Source organism: Carassius auratus, unplaced genomic scaffold, assembly GCF_003368295.1.
Source record: "Carassius auratus strain Wakin unplaced genomic scaffold, ASM336829v1 scaf_tig00009050, whole genome shotgun sequence".
Lineage (NCBI taxonomy): Eukaryota > Metazoa > Chordata > Actinopteri > Cypriniformes > Cyprinidae > Carassius > Carassius auratus.
In genome coordinates this window covers 155911-175995 of record NW_020523994.1, presented here as the reverse complement: position 1 = coordinate 175995, position 20085 = coordinate 155911, and the positions used below count along the sequence as shown (strand labels likewise).

Genomic DNA, 20085 nt, shown 5'->3' with positions numbered 1-20085 from the left:
ACATTATTTCCATAATACTGATCAAAAGCTTTGCATTTATGCGGCTGTATGATTATCACAGTTTATACAACACTTGATTGTTTCTATCAGAAATAACAATATAATAAGAATTTTAAGTTCTCACTCCTTCCATGCTTATCCTATGTCAAAAATCAATTCAGGAAGCCCTTAAAGCTACAAGAGGCCAGTACCTGAAAAAAAGAGCACTTTTTTTTATCTCACCTTGAGAGAGTGTAAAAGACCATGAGAGTGTATCTATTCCTGAGTGAACAGAATCATTTTTAAGAGAGGGACAGCCTGCTAAACAAACACCTTCACATACAACCATTGTATGTCTCAAGCACATAAACTCGCTATTACACACACACACGTAAACATACACCGGATACATTCCTTCTATATGAGGCTCCATACACACACACACACACACAGTCTCCATCTCTCCCTCTGGTTGTTTTTTCCCTCTCTGTCATTATATTTTTCACCACCTAATAAACTCCTCTTTGTGTGGAAGTGTGTTTATGTGACAGTGGGTTAGAGTTGTGGAGAGAGAGAGAATGCATGTACTCAAAGGGGATGATTGACAGGCGAGTTGGTCATGTGACTGGAAGCACTTTGAGTACTTACATGAAAAACTGTTTGAAAAAAAAAAACAGATGCATGCATATTAATAGAAATACTGCAGAATGGTGTCTAATCAGGCTTATTTTTTTTCTCCAAGGTCCACTTATTCATTTAAGTGTGTTTTTACACTAATCACAATGCTAATTTAGTTATTTTTATGATAATTTTCATTTAATTAATCATTGTGCAATATTTGCACTACTCAAAGTGTACAGATTAGATTTAAATTATTCTGTTCAATAAATTTTATCCTCTTCTATTCGATGTCAGAAATTTATACCAAGTTTAGTTTCAATAAATGCACTTAAAAAAAAAAGTCACCCATGCATTTAAATGATTAAATCGCAGTTTGTAGTAAAAATAAAAACCTAATAATATATATATAGCAAATATATATATTTTTTTTTCATTTTTTATTTTAATGCATAAAAATAGAAATGTGTTTTTCTAGGTCAAAGCAACTTGTGGAACAGTTAATGTGATAGTTTCAAGATATGACCAAAAATAAAGCAACTTTAATACCGTTGTCAGGGATCTGGAAGGTGGACCCAATTGCAGTGAGAAATAACAAGGTTTTATTGACAAGACAGACTGATACAAGAGGGTAGTGACGTGCATAATAGATACCACAACAGGAACACCGTAAACAGAAACAGTTAGGGAAGGCCACTGGAAAAGCTTCAGGAAACAACTGGAAGAATACTTTGGCAACAGAGGGGGCTGCAAGACCAGGCTGATGGAGAAGACCACACAAGGCACCATAGACCAGAGCTCAGACACTTGTTGACCACCGACTCAAACAGACCAATGCAAGGCAGGTAGAACCCGGGCAGGACACACGGGGACAGGTCAGGAACTTGAACAAGACTAGACAGGACAAAGCTCCACAAAAACACAAATTAAAAAAATAAAAATAAATAAATATATCTATCAATGAGCTAATAAAAGGTTAAATATATAATAACATATTACTAAAACAAGAAGCAAGACAAAAACATGAACCCACAAGGACTAGACTAAACACAAGACCAATCAGTCAGGGAGACACGGACACATATTCAGCCACATTCACAGAAAGAGACCACAACTGTGACAGAGGGGGTGAAAATGACCATGAACCAGCAAACACAAAAGGGTAAGGGGCACTATAAATAGGGAGGAAAATACATGAGGGACAGGTGAGCACAATTAGACTAACCAGGCTAACAAGAGGGTGTGGTAGAAAGAAAACGAGGAAGGGCTAAAGGAGCACATGGCCGAGAAAACTACTAACAAGGCCATGTGCTGACACTAGACATAGACACAAGAAACAAAACAAAGTAACAGTGCAAAACCCTGACAACCATTCCAAAAAAAAAAAGTAAAGACTAAAAGACATACTATCAAATTAAGTTATCTATATATATTGAAATTGTATTTATTACTGAGATTGCAAAGCTGAATTCTTACTGACCTCAAACCATTGAAAAGTAATTTGCACTCAACAAAAACAATGAATTTCCTCCAACTTGACTCTCCCCACCGATTTATCTCTAGGTCTCATTAAAATTAAAGCAAAGAAATGTAAGCCTCTACAGAAGAATGTGGCCCGTGTTTTGATTCCTTCCACATCCTGAGCACAAATTGCACACAACAAAACTCCCATGATGATCGACAGACAGCCAAATTAGATTAACATGCCAATCATTCCCCTTAAATAACAAAACTAAATACAAGAGTGCTCAGGAAAGTGGTTAATGCCACATCTTTTGCTTATAATCTTTTGTGACAGAGTAAATGACTTTAAGGTGCTATAAGTCATGTTAGATGCTTCGATAACTTCCACCAGACGTGTGACCAGAGAATGACTCAGCTGAAGCTACCATCTTTGTGTCAATACGCTTCACTAGGGAGGAAAATTTGAGTTACAACACTGAGGTTTCCCTGTGTGTTTTAGCAGCACTGTGTCAACAGCCACTGACATAAATGCTGAATATCTTGCTTTTCTTTGTCTGCACTGCTGGTGGGTTAAAGGGCAGGAGGAGATGATCTGAAAGGGATCAGACAGAACGAGCAGGTGTAAAAACAGCCCCAAAGGTGAATGACTGATGAAACGGCTATCAAATGAACACAAAATATCCAGGGGCAGCACTTAATGTATATTGTTTCAATAGAAACTAACACACTCCACATAACGAATGTTCATTTTATACATATTTACTTTTTTGGCATATATACTGTTAAAACCCAAAAAACATATAGGTTGGACTTAAAAATGTATATTAATAAAAGCACACAATCAAAGACTGAATGAAAGCATATATATATATATATATATATATATATATATATATATATATATATATATATATATAGATGCTTTTAACTGACCAAAAGGGACAGTGAAGACTTTTAAAATTGTTACAAATGTTGTACATTTCAAATAAATTATTTTAAACATTCTATTAATCAAATTATCTCATTTTTTATCATGGTTTCCACAAAAGGATGTTTTTCATGCACCAAATCAGCATATAATAATGATTTCACAATGATCATGTGATGTTGAGAACTGGAATAATGCGTTAACATTCAGCAACATTTCAAAATATATCAATATAGAAAACTGTTATTTTAATTAAAAATAAACAGTTTTTACCACATCACTGATCAAATAAATGTAGCACTAACTACACTTTGTTTCTAATACATCTTCCTGGTCTTAATGTGGATGATGTTCTTAAGTGTATGTTATAAAAATAAAAAATAAAGTCTTTAGTTTTTAATCAAAGTGTAATGTTTGCTCCAACACTTTGGTCGACATCAGCAAGCCTCTTAAATAACACCCATTCCAATTATTTATTTATTTATTTCTTTTTAAAAATGGAAGTAAAAGGGGTTGTGTAGCCCATTTAATGCTGAGTACTCAAAACTGTTCAATACAATTAATCATATGCATCAATATTATGATCCTCCAAAGCTTTTGTGAGAAATGCATTCAAATTCTACTCCTCGGTTTACAATATGAGCCCAAACCTCTCTTCTGATAATATTAATGAGTTTACATATTTAACCATCTGAATGCTGAGGTTAAGTATCATGTCAGCAATTAGCGGTCGCAGTGATATTACCCAATGGATCTTTAGTAATAATGTAATCCACATAAAAACACACAATGATGATATTTACATAATGTCTTTGCTTGTACCTGCTTCCAGCAGTGCTTTGCATTCTAGCTAAAGACACATGCACACAAACAAATACACACGCTGGAATTTAAACAGCTTCGGAGTGACTCACATAAAGGAAAACTGCATTCAGACTAGGGATGCACCGAAATGAAAATTCTTGGCCGAAACCGAAAACCGAAAAAGAGAAAACCAAGGCCGAAAACCGAAACCGAAACACCGAAAGAAATTATGTGAATTATTAGAACCATTGCATTTATTGCTATGACCGTGTACTAACTTTACTAAAATTAAGACATTGCAATTGCATAAATTAATATTAAAGTTTCAAAGATAATTACAATTACATAACTTATTTTAAAAAAAACCCCATAAAAATACATAATTACAAATGATGCAAATATTTATTAAGCACATTGCAACAATCATTGCAACAAGCACAGTATAAAATTCAATTCAAACTAAAAATGTATCCCACTCATGTGTATATTTAATAATAATGTACAGGCCTACTGGCCTGCAGAAAGGTTTTAAAATGAACAGTTCTCTCATAAAAACAAAGTGCATTTAGGTGAAGTGCATTTGAAATTTTTCTCTGTAGGACTAGAAAGTGCATTACTTCTCCAGTTGGCAAGACTGTTATCACTTCTGGGGATGGGGACTTCAGACAGATAACCATCTAGCTGTTGAGCAGTTGAGCTTGTCATCTGCCTGACATTTGAGAAATATTTGAGAGAGTGTATTTAAATAGGGCCAGGGCATAAATAAACATTTTTATCAAATTAAAGCAGAAATCTAGCAGAAATATGGCTACAATCTGATATTATGTATGTATGTTTGTGTGTGTGTGTGTGTGTGTATATATAGTAGCCTAAGAACAAAATAGCCAACGTATTATTTGAGGCACTTTCTTGCAGAATTTCACTGAACATATCAGACAACGATGGTGCATGCCACTCATCTGGTGCAGAGACGAGTCTTTTCTGCGCTCTGATCAGTCTCCTGCGCTTGGCGCTTCTCCATCTCCACGCGGGTTCTCTGCATCCAGCGCGGCCTGGATCATTTCTCGTGCGCGCTGCCTTATTTCCGCATCTAAGTAATGGTCTTTATAACGCGGATCAAGCACATTCGCGATGAAGTGCAGAGGATCCGAAAAGATCTCAATGAGACGTGTGCTAACAGACTCTATAAGACTGTACTTTTCTTTGTTTTTACTTCGTGGTCCGTCTTAATTTCTTTGTTAGGAGACGTTTTAGTGCTGCGAATAAAGGAATACGAAGAGAGAAAATGTTCTCACTGGTGTTAAGTGAATGTCGCGTGGAGCTCGTGGTCTGGGCTTTGCAGGTGCACGTGCAGGTCGCGGTTTCTGTTTGCGTCATCACAACATTTCGGCCGTGTTGTTTCGGTGATAAAAGTCTATCGGCCGAAAACCAAAAAGGCCATTTTCGGCCGAAAATTTTCGGTGGCCGAAATTTCGGTGCATCCCTAATTCAGACGCCTAAATACAGAAAGCCTGCTGAGATGTACAAGAACATATGCTTATATACACACACTTGTACAGTTACCACCAGCTGAGTTATAGAAGAAAAGCTCATTCAAAAGACCTGAGTATTCATGCAGCTCACACAGGATGAGAGAAAACAGTGAGAACATGGGAACACAAAGGCTGTGTGTGTCTACAAGTAATAAATGATGGTATAATTTGCTGCTAAGGAGACGGAGCTAATTGATGGAGCCAAAGAAAGAGCAATGAGTGAGATGTGTAAAAGAGATCAGCTCCTGTAGATTGTAACGAATCCCGGGATTGATTCCGGCATTGAACCCGGGTCGGGGACCTAGTAACATTGCCGGGTTCAACCCGGGACGAGCGATGTGCGAACAAAAGCCAGATCTAATGACGTGTCGAAGTGATGACGCGCATTATCGTGCGACTCTTTTACCGGCTGTTTTGAAGGAAGATCAACGTTAGCAATGAAAAACTATTTGCAAACTGTAATGAAGCAGAGATCAGTTAGTTCCTCACTTTCTTCGCTTACGCAGAGATCGTTAGCTTGCTTCAGTGAAAGTATAACGTGCCTAACGTTTTCGACTCATACATTACATGTCACGCGCTGATGTCACGTGTCGTTACTGGATCTTTACAGGTTGTGTGTGAAAGCACGCACATATCCCGGGTCATCACTGGCAGTGTGAAATTGCAAAATATAGCGACCCGGGAAACAATTGCCGGAACACTTTACCCATGTATTAGCCGAAATGGCAGTGTGAAAGGGGCTTATATTTCTTTCTAAAAAATAAAATATATACTGAAAATATTCATATTTGAACCGTTAAGGAACATTAATTGTTAACTGGTATCAGAACCAGAATCTTTCAATTCCTCGGGATTCCCATCTGTATAAACTGCAACAACATTATCTTTCTAGTGAAGCTAGTTGGCCACAGAACGCAGCACAGCAGTCTCCAAAACCAACATGCAATGGTTTCAGCTGAGTTTCATCACTGTCAAAACAAGAGCAATTCCTCAACAGCCCACCATTAAAATCGAAATCTCTAATAACAACAAAACGCATGTATAGACCTCAAGCCCTTTGAAAAAGATTCCTTTGTTGTGTCCAATCAGGCTCAACAGCCGCCTTTGTAATGGAGACAAGTCAAAAGCAACCCCTGCCCCTGGTTCATGTGTGATACGACTGTCAGCGATCCTCAAGACTTCTAGGGTTTGTTTTGCTAAGCTTTGGCTTGGCTAAAACAGCTCTTTATGTCTGTAATCTGGCTTGTGCTTCATCCAAACCTATACATTTACTGATGGTTTTGAGAGTTTTTTATAGTATCTGCCAAACTACTCCCCTCTTTAAACCAGAAGTTTATAAAGAGACACCACAAAAGAAGAAAAAATAACAGTATTAAAGTGCATGTCAATAAGCCTGCTGGCAACATCAGTGAGAATCTAATGTATTACACTCTCAGAAAAATAACCCTGTCTCTGGGGTGGTATCATAAGGTAAAACAAACTAAAAGGTACAACTTTTTACATATTAAATACATTAAGTACCTTTTTTCTGAGTGTAGTGTTTCCCTGGACAGATTGAACATTGTCTTTTAATGCACAAAAGTCATTATCTTACCATCTGAGAACGACTCTTAGGGTATCCATTAATGTCCTCAATCTTCTCATTTGCTGTGAAATCCAAAAAGAGAGAGAAATACAGACAAATTAATTGCTAAAAAAAGAAAATAAGTGATAGATTTCCTTAATTGTAAGCCAAATGCGCAGCATGTCCTTTCTGTTTCTGTGCTGGTCAGATTTTTGACCCCTAATGTGGAAACTATATCCAGTTTGAGCAACTGTGTGGCAGGGCCTGCTGGGATGCGACTGCTTTGGGGCTTTCGTGAGGGGGACTGCTCTCCACCCTGCATCCCGGCGGGCCCAGCCCCAGCCCCACCCCCACCCCCCACCTCACGGCAGCTGAAACAGGGCCGTTCACTCACAGCTGACAACTACACACACGGCTACAATGACAGCTACATGCCTGCAGGAATCACTTTACCGTCTGTGCTGCGGGAAAAATGTGTCAGGAATGTGTAAGATGTCAGGTGAGTAAGCATGGAGGACAGACACATCTGAGACGAAGGGGCTCTCGGACTACCGGAGAACCATTTGGGTGGCCATGTCTTCTCAATAATTTGTGATTTAATTATCATTTTATGATGTTATTTAACATGCAAGCCCATTTCCACCATGTATTAACAATTCTTACTTTTTTCTTGCAATTCTGAAAGTCATATGAAGGGAGTTGCGAGGCATGGACTCATTATTGCAATAAAAAGTCATTGGATTTTTTATTCCATGGCAGCAACAAGCTTCTGAAATTGAATGATTGTTTATACAAAATGTTCAAGTCACAAGTAAGAATGCATTAATGGCACTGCATTAGATATACAAAAATATCAACGTGGCATCTGCAAACAAAATCTAGACCTTTTTTTTTAGATAATATTATCATTATAATTTTAGACTACAATTTACCACATCATTTGTTACTTAACCATTATTTTATCAGTACAAAGGGGCACTTTTGGGGGTTGGTGTAAGCTCTAAATGTCCTTGTTGTCAGCATTTCAAGAATTGTCTTATTTCAAAATGCACTTACAAAACTTTAGAGCAAAAGTCATCGTCTCTCATTGAAATAAATAAATGTAAAATGTGGAGTATGGCACTGGGTGCATGCAGCATTTGTATCTGTCAGAGAAAGGCAGGTTGGATTTCAGCTTCAATTGGTCAGTGTTTGATTACCTTGAGATGTAGAAAACACAAGAGGACAAAGTGGGATGACCACAAAGATGAGTCATTTAACACCACTTCAACCCAGAAGACTGTACTTTCTGCTCTTATTAGGTAACCAAATACTTTCCGGCTCTTACAACACTTTTAAGAGGACAGAGGTAATTAAAACTCTGTTTTTGTGTATCTATGGGAAGAGCTGCTGACTGGGACTGATTTGCTTACCAGGCACTCAGAAGTATGTAAATACTATTAAAACATTAAAAGCTCCTGCAATGGGGTGCAACTACGAAGAGGTCACACACCCTTGAGCTAATTAATAATCTGCCCTCACAGAATGATCACTGTTAAAATATTAGTATATATTAATATTAGTGTACAAGATAGCATTGCTAATTCAAACTGTTTTGAATTTTATTTTCACTAAAGTTATTAGAAACATCAGCGCAGACACTTTACTTGAGTGAATGGCTCACCGATGACCTGGATGATCTCAGCCAGCAGCACGCCGTCGCTCACATCCTGCTGCAGGTCTTTAATCAGCCGCTTGTGTCCCGATTTGGCCAAGTAGTGATTCGCCCAATCCGTGTAGATCTGTCAACATGAGAAAAGAAACCTCGTTTATAAATCCATCCATAAAAAAAGTTTCAAAGAACTAGGATTGACGACGTTCACGTAAGCGTGACGCATCTCTCCGGCGAGACCACGGCTCCGTGCTTCTCTATTCAAGTCCGCTCCATTGTGCCTTATTCAAGTTATTCAGCAGGAATAATGCTCAAATTCTCCTGTCTGACATCACAGAAAAGCCCCTTCACTGGGGAAGGAGGAGGGAGACCCCGAGGGAGCCTAAATTAAACCTCTGAAAGGAGTTATGTGTTGTTTGCTGTTTGGAGCAGGTCTGTCCAAAAACATTCCCGTGTCCCTTCACATTTAAAGAAAAAGGGCGAAACAAGTCAAGCAGTTCAAGCTTTAAAAACCACCAAACTGTCACATTGCTGCAGTTGCAGTGCAGTAAGAATAATAAAAAATATATATATATTTTTTTAATTGTATTTAAAAGTACATTCATATTCAAAGTATTTAATTATTAAACAGTTTGTCTTTGACGTTTCTATTCACTGAACATTCAAAAATGAATAACTGTTTCCAGAAAAATATTGCAATAAAGACTTCATTTAAAACATAAAAAAAAAAATCTTCCTGACTCCAACCTTTGAACAGCAGTGTATTTGTCAAAGGTACTATATATTTCTGTATGTGTAAAAATGTATGTTTAAAACTGACTTTATGAAGTTAAAGTAAAACCCGCTGTATGAAAGCAGCATTCATACATAATACACATCCTCCACTGGGACATTTTCTTTTATAGCAAAAATATCCATATACATGCCATCTGAATCAGCACTTAGGATGACACAGTTATGCTGTGAAATACAGTACACTGACCTTTATATTCTGAGTCAGTGAGGCATGATGCTTCAGTCCCAATGCTGTTAGAATATTGTGACAATCCCTCATCTCACACAAAAGCAGCACTTAGAAAATCGCCCCTATACAAATCCTGCTACATTGTGTGGTAGTCAAACTAGCATCTAGTATTTCTGCACTCTTCTGAGCCTGTGGCTTTGTACAGTCCACTCTTGACCCGAGCATGAGCTGTTCTCTGAGTTCAGACATGCCTTTAGGGCTGCTTTGTCACTGAACAACTCTGGAGAACTGAACAGGTGCCTCTTGCATGCATCTGCACGTTTAACCTGTGTGAGTAAGACGGGAAATATCAAACGGGAGTTCCTGAGTGTGGTGCGTTTCAAAAATTTACCTACAGCTGTCACTCGGACTCATCTTTAAGCTCAAAGCGGAGGTACAACACTGTTCAACTACAAAGGCTCTCATGTCAAACACTAATCACAGGGCCGTTGGTGTTAGTCACAGACAGAATTGTTAGGTTCACGAGAGAGGCTTTTAAATAATATGGTACTTTAAGGCAGTTACAAAAAAATCATTTAATTGAGGTGAATGTAAGGTAAGAGTACAGCATTCCAGTTGAAATGTTTTTTTTTTTTCTCGGTTAAATTTAATTAAATTTGAATCATAATTTGAAAATAATCCTAAACAATCCTAATAGAATAAAAATATATTCTTAAAAATTCCTTCTGGAATTATAATACATTATAATTATATTAGAATAACCATCATTTGTAACCAATCCTTAAGAATCCTGAAAAGTCCCTAAATAATTAAATATGATTCTACAGAGTAATCTAAAATTCTAAAATAAAATAAAATAAAATCCTAAAATGTAAAAATAATCATAAATATTTTGTCAGAATTTCTGTGCGTGTCTACATGCATGAAATTAATTCAAAATTACTATTGTAATAATTATTATACTACAATTCTAATATATTATAATTTGTAGAGGAATCCTGTAGATTAAATAAGGATCTGTTCTGCTCATGATTGCAACTGACTTTCCTAAAATGTATTTCCTTAGTTTCTCACAAATCTTTCCCATTTCCTTTCATTTGAACAATGATTGCAACAAGTGCAAAATTTTATGCATGCTTTTAATACTTTAATGCTTCTTTTCATGCGTCATTCACTGAATTCACGTTTTCTGATGCTTGTCTCTAAAGGTTTACTGTTGATCGTTAAAACTGACCTTTCTTTCACACACACATACAGAATGTATATATATATACACGAATGCATGCAAACACACACACACACACACACACACACACACACACACACACAAGTATAGAGAGGAACAAAGCATGTGGGAGATCTGACAGCTTCTTGTGTGTCGGGCTGGTGAGAAGGGTGACGGATGGTCCACAAACCCCCTCTGCACATCTCTACCCCCCCTTTAACTTGAGCTCACACTTAAAAACAAACACACACTGCAGGTTTCAAAGATCGAGCACATGCACTAGATCATACAAGACCCTCCAGTCTAGACCTGCCAAGTTTACTCACACATATAATACTGTATGCAGAACAGTAGCATATACACAAAAGGTGGTCTTTATCTTAGGGACAGTATTGAGTAGATATGGTCAGGTATGACTGTATTTATGATCAAATCAATGCAGCCTCTGTGAACATCATCTTCTTTTAAACTTTTTTTGTAAACTTTTGAACGTCAGTGTAATCCTATATTACATTTTTTACTTTGTGTTTTAATAGTTTGAGGGAATTTCAAATACATGCATTTTATTTAAAAATTACAAGTTTTATGGTGAAATAATGAGCTGCTTTCCTGAGAGCTGTGCAGTGGATTTCTCTGGTTGATGGGGTAAGGTGTGGCAGACTGCCGTGAAAGTCAGTGAGCAGTGATTGATTCTTGAGGTCAAGCATTATAACGAGGAGAGTCAAGCTGCGGTGAGGAGTGTAATCCTCATAGTAATCGTCATAGTAACAGAGAGCGCACACTTTCATTCGCCTTATTTACATGGTCAAGTATTTGATGTCTAACAGTGATGCATCATTAGAAGTGGAAATGCTTGCAATAAACAGAATAAACTAAGAGTTTGGTTCCATTAAAAAAAATAAAATAAAAAATTTCTGCCAAAATCAGCATTGTATCTGGTCGGTATTGAATAGTACATTTTTTATTTTACGCAAAAAGTGATATTCGCAGAGATATTTGGTAATGTTTTCTCCCTTTTTTAAAAACAGCGACAAACACCAGTCTCACTTTTTTGCTGAATGCGAGGCATCCACTCAACCAATCACAGTGCACCATTCAACGCACTGTAAATAGTAACAACCAATCACAGCGCACCATTCAATGCACTGTAAATAGTAACAACCAATCACAGCGCACCATTCCATGCACTGTAAACAGTAACAACCAATCACAGCACACCATTCCACGCACTGTAAACAGTAACAACCAATCACAGCGCACCATTCAATGCACTGTAAATAGTATGAACCAATCACAGCGCACCATTCAACGCACTGTAAATAGTAACCACCAATCACAGCTGACCATTCAATGCACTGTAAATAGTAACAACCAATCACAGCGCACCATTCAACGCACTGTAAATAGTAACCACCAATCACAGCGCACCATTCCATGCACTGTAAACATTAACCACCAATCACAGCGCACTATTCCACGTACTGTAAATAGTAACAACTAATCACAGTGCACCATTCCACGCACTGTAAATGGTAACAACCAATCGCACCATTCCACGCACTGTAAACAGTAACAACCAATCACAGCACACCATTCCATGCACTGTAAACGGTAACAACCAATCACAGCGCACCATTCCACGCACTGAAACAGTAACAACCAATCACAGCGCACCATTCCATGCACTGTAAAGAGTAACAACCAATCACAACGCACCATTCCACCAGTAAATACCAGTAAATTTCCATCACGTGCTTTCAGATGGAAATTATTCAGATGCATTTAATACACAGAGCCATAGATCACTGACAAGTTACGCTATATCACGTTCATTAGATGGAAGTTGAATGTAAGGGAAATGTCGTTTTGGAACTTCTGTGGTCTAATGTGATATTGTTGTTCATGTTCATGATAAAATTTAATTTATAGCATTAACAAGATGACCTGTTGAATTTATTTGGAAGTGATGTATTTTTAGTCCAGTGCCTGTATATAAGATAAGTATTGACCAAGTCAGAGGCTGTCATATGTGGATCAACTTACTATGTAGTGTATTTTCAACAGTTTCCATATGAAAATAAGTTTCATATTGATTCCATGGATTTATTTCATTTTGAGAGAGAAAAAAAGGATCGTGCTTTGATTACATTTTGGGGAATCTTTTTTTTATATATAATAAATCTTTGAAAATCAAAACCTGGATTTGAATTTTGAATGTTATTGTAACCTAAAGATGCTATGTGAAAGTTTGAAACAGAAAATAGTGGTTTTCATCTTGTCACTTTCTTGTTAAAGAAAACACATCTTAACTCAAATTAATCAAAATGGATTTATTGCGTTTTGGAATCAAACTCTTCATATGAAAATACACATTTTAGAAACATCCCTGTCTAAAATGTTTGATTTATTTATTTTCTGAAGAATGAAAAACATAAATACTATGCCAAAATATTAAATGCCATCAATGTATATTTACTGAGTAATCTACTTTCTAAAAAGGGGCTCAAAATAAAAACTTTCACCTGAGATTTGGGTCAAAATTACAGAAGAGAGACCATAAGTAATTTATTTTCACACAGAGATTGTTAGGGCTATTAGTAAAATCTGTTAAGAGTAAAGAAAAAAAAATAAAGAAAAAAAAAGTAGCTTCCCCAACACTGGAGGATTTTTATTACACAGAATTACGTTTGATGCAGCGTGTTAACTGTGTATTATCACACACTGTTGTTATTACGTGTCAAATGTGTGTAAAGCCACTTAGGACAGGAACAAACCAGTGTTAGTCATTACCATCCAGAACTAGGACAACCATTGTAGCTGGGATGAATAGAGATCTATTACCCAAGACTGACAGAAACCCGCTCAGGAGAGATGCTCTATGGGAAATAAACATCCACCTCTTTGCTTTTGTCCTGATTATTAGTGACAATAGTGGTCTTATTGTATCCAGAAGAGTAGATTAGATCAAAATTGAGACACTGTGAAAATCATTTTTAAATAAAACAAATATTACTGGAGATTTTTTTTTTGTCTACTTCCAAATTCCATGTTTAATTTGTCATTTCTTTGTAATTATGTGTGAAATTTACTAATGAAAGTTTCTGAATGAAGTTTTTCAGTACTTTGTGATAAAAAAAGACAAAAATAACACACATACACGCCCCCCCCCACACACACACTCACTCACACACAGGGTCAAACTGAGAGCAGATATATAATAGGAAGACACTTAGGATTCAACAGATCTATTTTCCTAAAGGATCAGAAAGAAACAGTGCACAATTAAAGCTTCTCATACAGAAAGACTCACACTAAAATAAAGAAACACCACTATTATCTTCAAAGACAAAGCAGCACCATCCTTTCACCCACATGACTACTAAAAAAGATGCATTTCATCAAACACAGTCACACACACTGGGAGCTTTTGTAAATACTGAAAAAGGTTTGTCCGTAGTTCTCATGGCCTGCTCCCTGCATCTCTGCCATGACCCCTAAACCGTAATTATACTCCCTGCGTGACCTCAAAGTGCCCTGCTTTTAAGTGTTTTCCTTCAGCCTGTGATCAGATTTCGGCCTAGTTAAATTAGCCTTCCTCTTACCCATCAGGGAAAGGAAACCTCGATTCCTGGAGGAGAATGGACCATTTTAGACAGTTACCACACAAAAGCATGAAGACGAGAGAGGAAAAAGACATGCCCGAGTGTTTTCTCAGTCAGAGAAATGGAAGAAATAACAGCAGTCTCTTAACAGACAATCCGCCACCTTAAAATGTGCTAACCTACACTAGAACAACCTAAAGTATCATTATAGCATGTTTAAAATGACATTTGATAGATTGTAAGCTGTTAATGTGAAATATCTAGTAGGAGATTGTGGCCTTGATTTGAACTGGTGATGTGTGAATTATGTGTGAATGTGTGTGTGTATATATATGTGTGTGTGTGTGTGTGTGTGTGTGTGTGTGTGTGTGTATATATATATATATATATATATATATATATATATATTAGGGGTGTAACGGTTCACAAAATTCACGGTTCGGTTCGATACGATACACTGATGTCACGGTTCGGTTCGGTTCGGTTCGATACGTTTTAGATACAGCAAAATGTAAAAACATCTCAACTTTTCAGAATGCCGCAAGCGCACCGCGGGTCATGTGACAAGAACCAACCAATCAGCTTCATCCTTTCCCGTAACAACGTTGAGAGCTCAGCCAAGATGAAGGAACAGCTGATCATAGTTGTATATGGATTGCAATTTTGAAATAAATTCAGTAGCAGAGCTACTGCAAGCGATTTTTAGAGCTGCAAATCCATTTATCCTTCGCTGAAATTTCCGCGTCTCATGGAGAGAGCACGTCATTGTTGCTTAGCAAAGACAGACGCCTCAGGAGAAAGACGCGCTTAGCGTTTTCCATGCGTTTTTAGGCACGATATGTGAACGGCCCCTAAGGCGCTCGCTCACTCAGCACGCGCTGAAGGCTCGTTGCAAAATGTCTAATGCATTTAACAGACCAGAAATATAAGATCCTAAAATAACCAACAGGTCTGGTGTTTGGGTTGGATTCCCTGTAAGCTATAGTGTCTAAATGCTGCAGGGATAGTTTGCTGCGTGCATGTTTCTCCTTTTTTTCGTCTTTTCCCAGATAGTACTGACGCATATATCCCAGATATTCCCGCTGTTTTTTTTTTTTTTTTTTTTTTGTAATCCCGCTGGTGTACCCTGTCATGTTGCAGATGCGACATACCGTTGTTTTTTTATCCACCACTCTCTTGCCATCACCATTATAGCTTAAAGGGAATCCAAAGTGCACCCAAACACCAGACCTGTTGGTTATTGGAGGATCTTCTCATTTCTAGTCTGTTAAACGCATTGGCTATTTTGCAACGAGCCTTCAGCGTGTACTGAGTGAGCGAGCGCCTGCTGAGTAGCCTAACATAAACATATAAGATGGTGTTTTTTTCTTCTTCGGGAGTGTCAGGGGCGTTGCCTGTTACGTTGTTTGGGTTATTGGGCTACCTTGTTGAACGCATATCATTATATTTCTTTCTCTCTCTTTTTTTTTTTTTCAAATATAATTAATTACTCCAACGAACCGTTCGGTATACATAATGCGTACCGCGTACCGAACCGAAAGCGTCGTACCGAACGGTTCAATACGAATACGCGTATCGTTACACCCCTAATATATATATATACACACACACACACACACACACACATATATATATAATATATATTTTTTTATATAATTTAAAGGTTTTTAATATTGCCCATTTATAGGTTATCTAGTCATATAACTAGTCATTAGTCATAAAAATAATTATTGTCAAAAAAACTAATCACTAATGAATTGTATAATGACTTTTTTTTAAATAAGGAAAGCTCTAAAATTTACAGTTAATAACATAATTTTAGCATTGAAAAAATGTATACGATAATAAAAGTTAACTAAGAGCACAGCATATTTACAAATAAAATATTGTTTTGTTAAAATTAATAATTCATTCATTCATTCATGAAAATAATAAAAGTAAACTAAGAGCACAGCATATTTACAAATAAAATATTGTTTTGTTAAAATGAATAATTCATTCATTCATTCATGAAAATAATAAAAGTAAACTAAGAGCACAGCATATTTACAAATAAAATATTGTTTTGTTAAAATGAATAATTCATGATAACAATAAATGAAAAGCTAAAATAATTTACGTTAAAATTAGAAACATTAGTCGAGTTCACAAGTGTTTTGCACATGTGGCTTTGGTCGTGTCCGCCGAGCTCCACAAGCACTTCAAGTGGCTTTGGCCTTGTGCTAACATGACAAGCTCCGAGAGCGGCTCTTGACTGCTGCCATGTCTGTGGCTTGGAGATGAAAGCGTGAACATTAGACTGATGTGAGCGCCGCCAGATATGACCTCTGGGACTGTGAGAGTTCACTCGGGATTAAGAGCCACACTCAGACCAAACAGAAAGCAGGAAATATTTCGCCGTCCGCACAAGTGCTGCTTTCAAGATGAAGAACTGGAACTCAACAAGTTCAGAGCCATCTGCACAAACCAGAACCCAGCACTTGATGACACTCGAGCTGCGGTTCTCAAATTAAACAGTACCCTTTTAGATTTTACATATTCACACATACAATCTGCCATCTGCAGGGCCGGGGCTACGAGACACATCCAGGATCTACTGAAGCACCGTCAGCTCTAACAAACTGTCCCTAAAAACCATTAACTACTCCTCACCTTCAACCACAGACAGTCTGCTCAGCCTGTGCTGTTTGAATACGTGATTTGATCGAAACAAATGTTTCCCTTCTGTTCTGATGAAATATGAATAATAACATTGGTCGATTTTGCTTCAGCCTTGAACATAATGTAATATAACTTCTCTGAGTACTACAGTCAAACTTCTCAATAAACCTTCCGTTGTACTATTGTACTGATGAAACATTCGTTTACAGGCAGATAAAAAGACAAGTCAGACTAAACGGTTGGCACATATGCTCCAGATGGTCTGTGGTGCTCAAATGGGCAATGTGGGTTCCAATCTGGAATGCATCAAGTCATAATTCCGCATTCTTACAAAAGGATTTCTTAAACCCGGGATGTAGGGGAACTTCAGAGGGTTTGTGAGATGCCAACATCATCACAGTACTGTTACAAAAACCAACTGTGTTGGTACCTTAGTAATGTTATCAAATGACATTACTATGCTACTTTGAAATATAAAGTGGTACTGAAATTTATGAACCATTGTATTTACATATAGCGATGGTACTAGCACAGTATATGTCTCAAAACTTGATAGCACCATGTAGGTCTCAAAACAAATGAAATGACCATGATATGATGTAGAAAAAAAGTGTAGTACTATGGTATTTTTTTTGTGTGTCCTTCCTGTTTATTCTAAATAAAGTGACAAAAGGCCCTCAAACCTAATTGAAAAAGGCAGATATTCAATACTGATGCTGAACTGTTGGCGCAAGCAACACAAAGGTCATGGCTTCGATTCCCAAGGAAAATACATGCTGCCAAAATGCTCAGCTTCGGATAAAAGTGTCTGGCAAATTAGTAAATGTAAATAGTTAACGCTGAAATAATAATAATCCTATAAAATGAGCAGTAATGGGAAAGAAAGGTGAAAGAAAAATAGAGATGATTTAGAAATCTCTGCCCTTTGAGGTCAATGTTTGATGACTCTTAACAGTAAATCATGTGCTCTTTTTAAAATCTCCCATATTGCAATACACATAACGGTTCATAAGGTCATAAAAATCAATAAACAATGAAGCTGAATAAATAACTCAAGTGCAAGTCTCGAATGTGGTCATTTTAATTTGCACAAATGGGGCTCCTGCGGAGTACGTGAAATTAAGTCTGGTTGAGATTGGACGTCTCTAATCAAGTAGCCGAGATGTGTATCTCGCTCTCCCAGACCAGGATATTTAAAGGTCCGATGATGAAGTGAATGAACGAATGTGAGGTGCTTTTAGCCTTCGCTCTGTTTCTTTCATCTTGTAGTGTCACTGCAATATTCCCTGCTGATATTATCGGGTCGCACGGACACGTTTCAGCCTCCATCACCTCCTTTCCTTCTCTCATGCACACATCCGACCTTAAACATATTCAGTTCACTGGCACTTGTGCTGGGCTCCACATGTAATCCATAATTAAACGTCTCCCCTTATCACCTCATCTCCAGACCAGCAATAAGACGGCCTGCATTTGTGCCTTTGACGTGCAGAGGATAAGACCACCACACAAGCCACAGGAAAGACTACGGTGGGTGTGCATGGATTAATAAAGAGAAAATATGAAGGGTGCATTCAGAAATAAAAATTAATTCATTATAAGCAGAGCTGTTGCTTTTGCTTGTTACTATTATCTGTCATATGGTCGAAATATAGCAAATAAAAGCAAAGACCTGCAGTTTTCTGTTAACAGAAAAAAATCATAACCAACCAGAAACAAGACTTCTGCATTAACGTCCAGTATGTGACTCTAAATATCTCTTAAATCAAAAACAAGTGACCCCTTGCAGTCTGTGTTGGTAAGTCTAGTAACGGAAAACATCATGTGCAACAACAAACAAGCTTTCTGGCTTTCTGGCACAACACAAAAGAATAGAAATAAGTCTTGAATCCCAAATAAGTTTAAATGCATTAAAAAAAAAATTTGAAAACAAAATTTGACCAACATTTAAGAAATGTTTCATAATAACAAAAACCTACAGTACATCTACAGTACAGTATTTTCAGTCATAGGAAATACACAAAATATGCAAAAATGGTAAAGAATTTTTTTACATTTGACACAAGTCAAAATGTTTGCTTATAAAATGCATGATTTGCTACGTGTTAGACAAAGATTTTAAATAACATGATTGTTCATAAAAACGAAACCATAATGTAAACAACATAAAAATGTAACATATATTAGTAAAATATTGTAATAATATTAATAATCATAATAAAAAGTGCAGTTGACATTGTTTAAAATATTTATTTTTAATTAACAATGATATATATTAACTAATAATAGTATAAATGTTAGTATGTACATATTAATTCCAAATATAAAATCTATATATTTCAATTAAAATTTTCAATTGTACTATTTACAATTATTGTTAATTAATTATACAATATATATAAAAAAATATTTTATACACACATATATAGTTGTATGTTTTCTAGTGGAATAAATGAGCAATAAATTGTAGTTCAAAACTTAAATGACAAACAATATACCCAACAGCTACTGAACCCCACAACCCAAAATCAATTATTTTACCAGTTTCATGCTATGATTTTTTGGATCCCAGTGCCACAGTATTACACTCATCTTCTGCAATTCAGATGCCGGCAGTCCAGACACACAGATCCCATTTAAAATCCATCAGCAGAGGAGAGAAGCATCCATCACAACCATCCACAGAAAGAGCGATTCAGAAGAGCTGAGGAAAGGTCTGACGGAGAAGAAGGAATGCTAGGTCCATGCTAATGGAGAAAAGGAAGTTCAGATGAACCTGGATTGAATGCAAGAGAGTGAAAGAGAGTTTGAGAAGAGTGGATGGGTACCAGAGATCGAGAGAAAGTGAAGCAGACAGAACTCTCTCCACTAATGTGCAATGCTGAGGGCAGCTGCCTCTGAGTCTGAAACACAAGCTCAGGGGAGGAGACACCAGCCAGCACTCACATGAACCAAACCAAACAGCTGAAGGGGGTGGGGAGGAGACACCAGCTGGATAGACAGGCAGTGCGGCGTGGGGGAATCCCTCTGTACCTCCCCCACACCACCCCTGCATTACACCCTCTCCCTCCAACCATGCAACCATTCATCCAT

At 37.1% G+C, this 20085-nt stretch overlaps 1 protein-coding gene across 1 annotated transcript in view; it reads right to left on the bottom strand.

The window, feature by feature from the left end:
* The window catches only part of LOC113072362 (neuron navigator 2-like), a gene marked incomplete at its 3' end in the record, with an annotated part of 48054 nt that extends 28181 nt beyond the window's left edge, over positions 1-19873 (bottom strand). The window contains exons 1-3 of the mRNA XM_026245383.1: positions 19534-19873; positions 8553-8670; positions 6920-6972 (exon numbers count right to left, since the gene is read on the bottom strand). Coding sequence (XP_026101168.1) covers positions 6920-6972; positions 8553-8670; positions 19534-19584 — 222 coding nt within the window. The remainder of the gene's footprint in view (positions 1-6919; positions 6973-8552; positions 8671-19533) is intronic.
* Between the last annotated feature and the right edge of the window lie 212 nt (positions 19874-20085).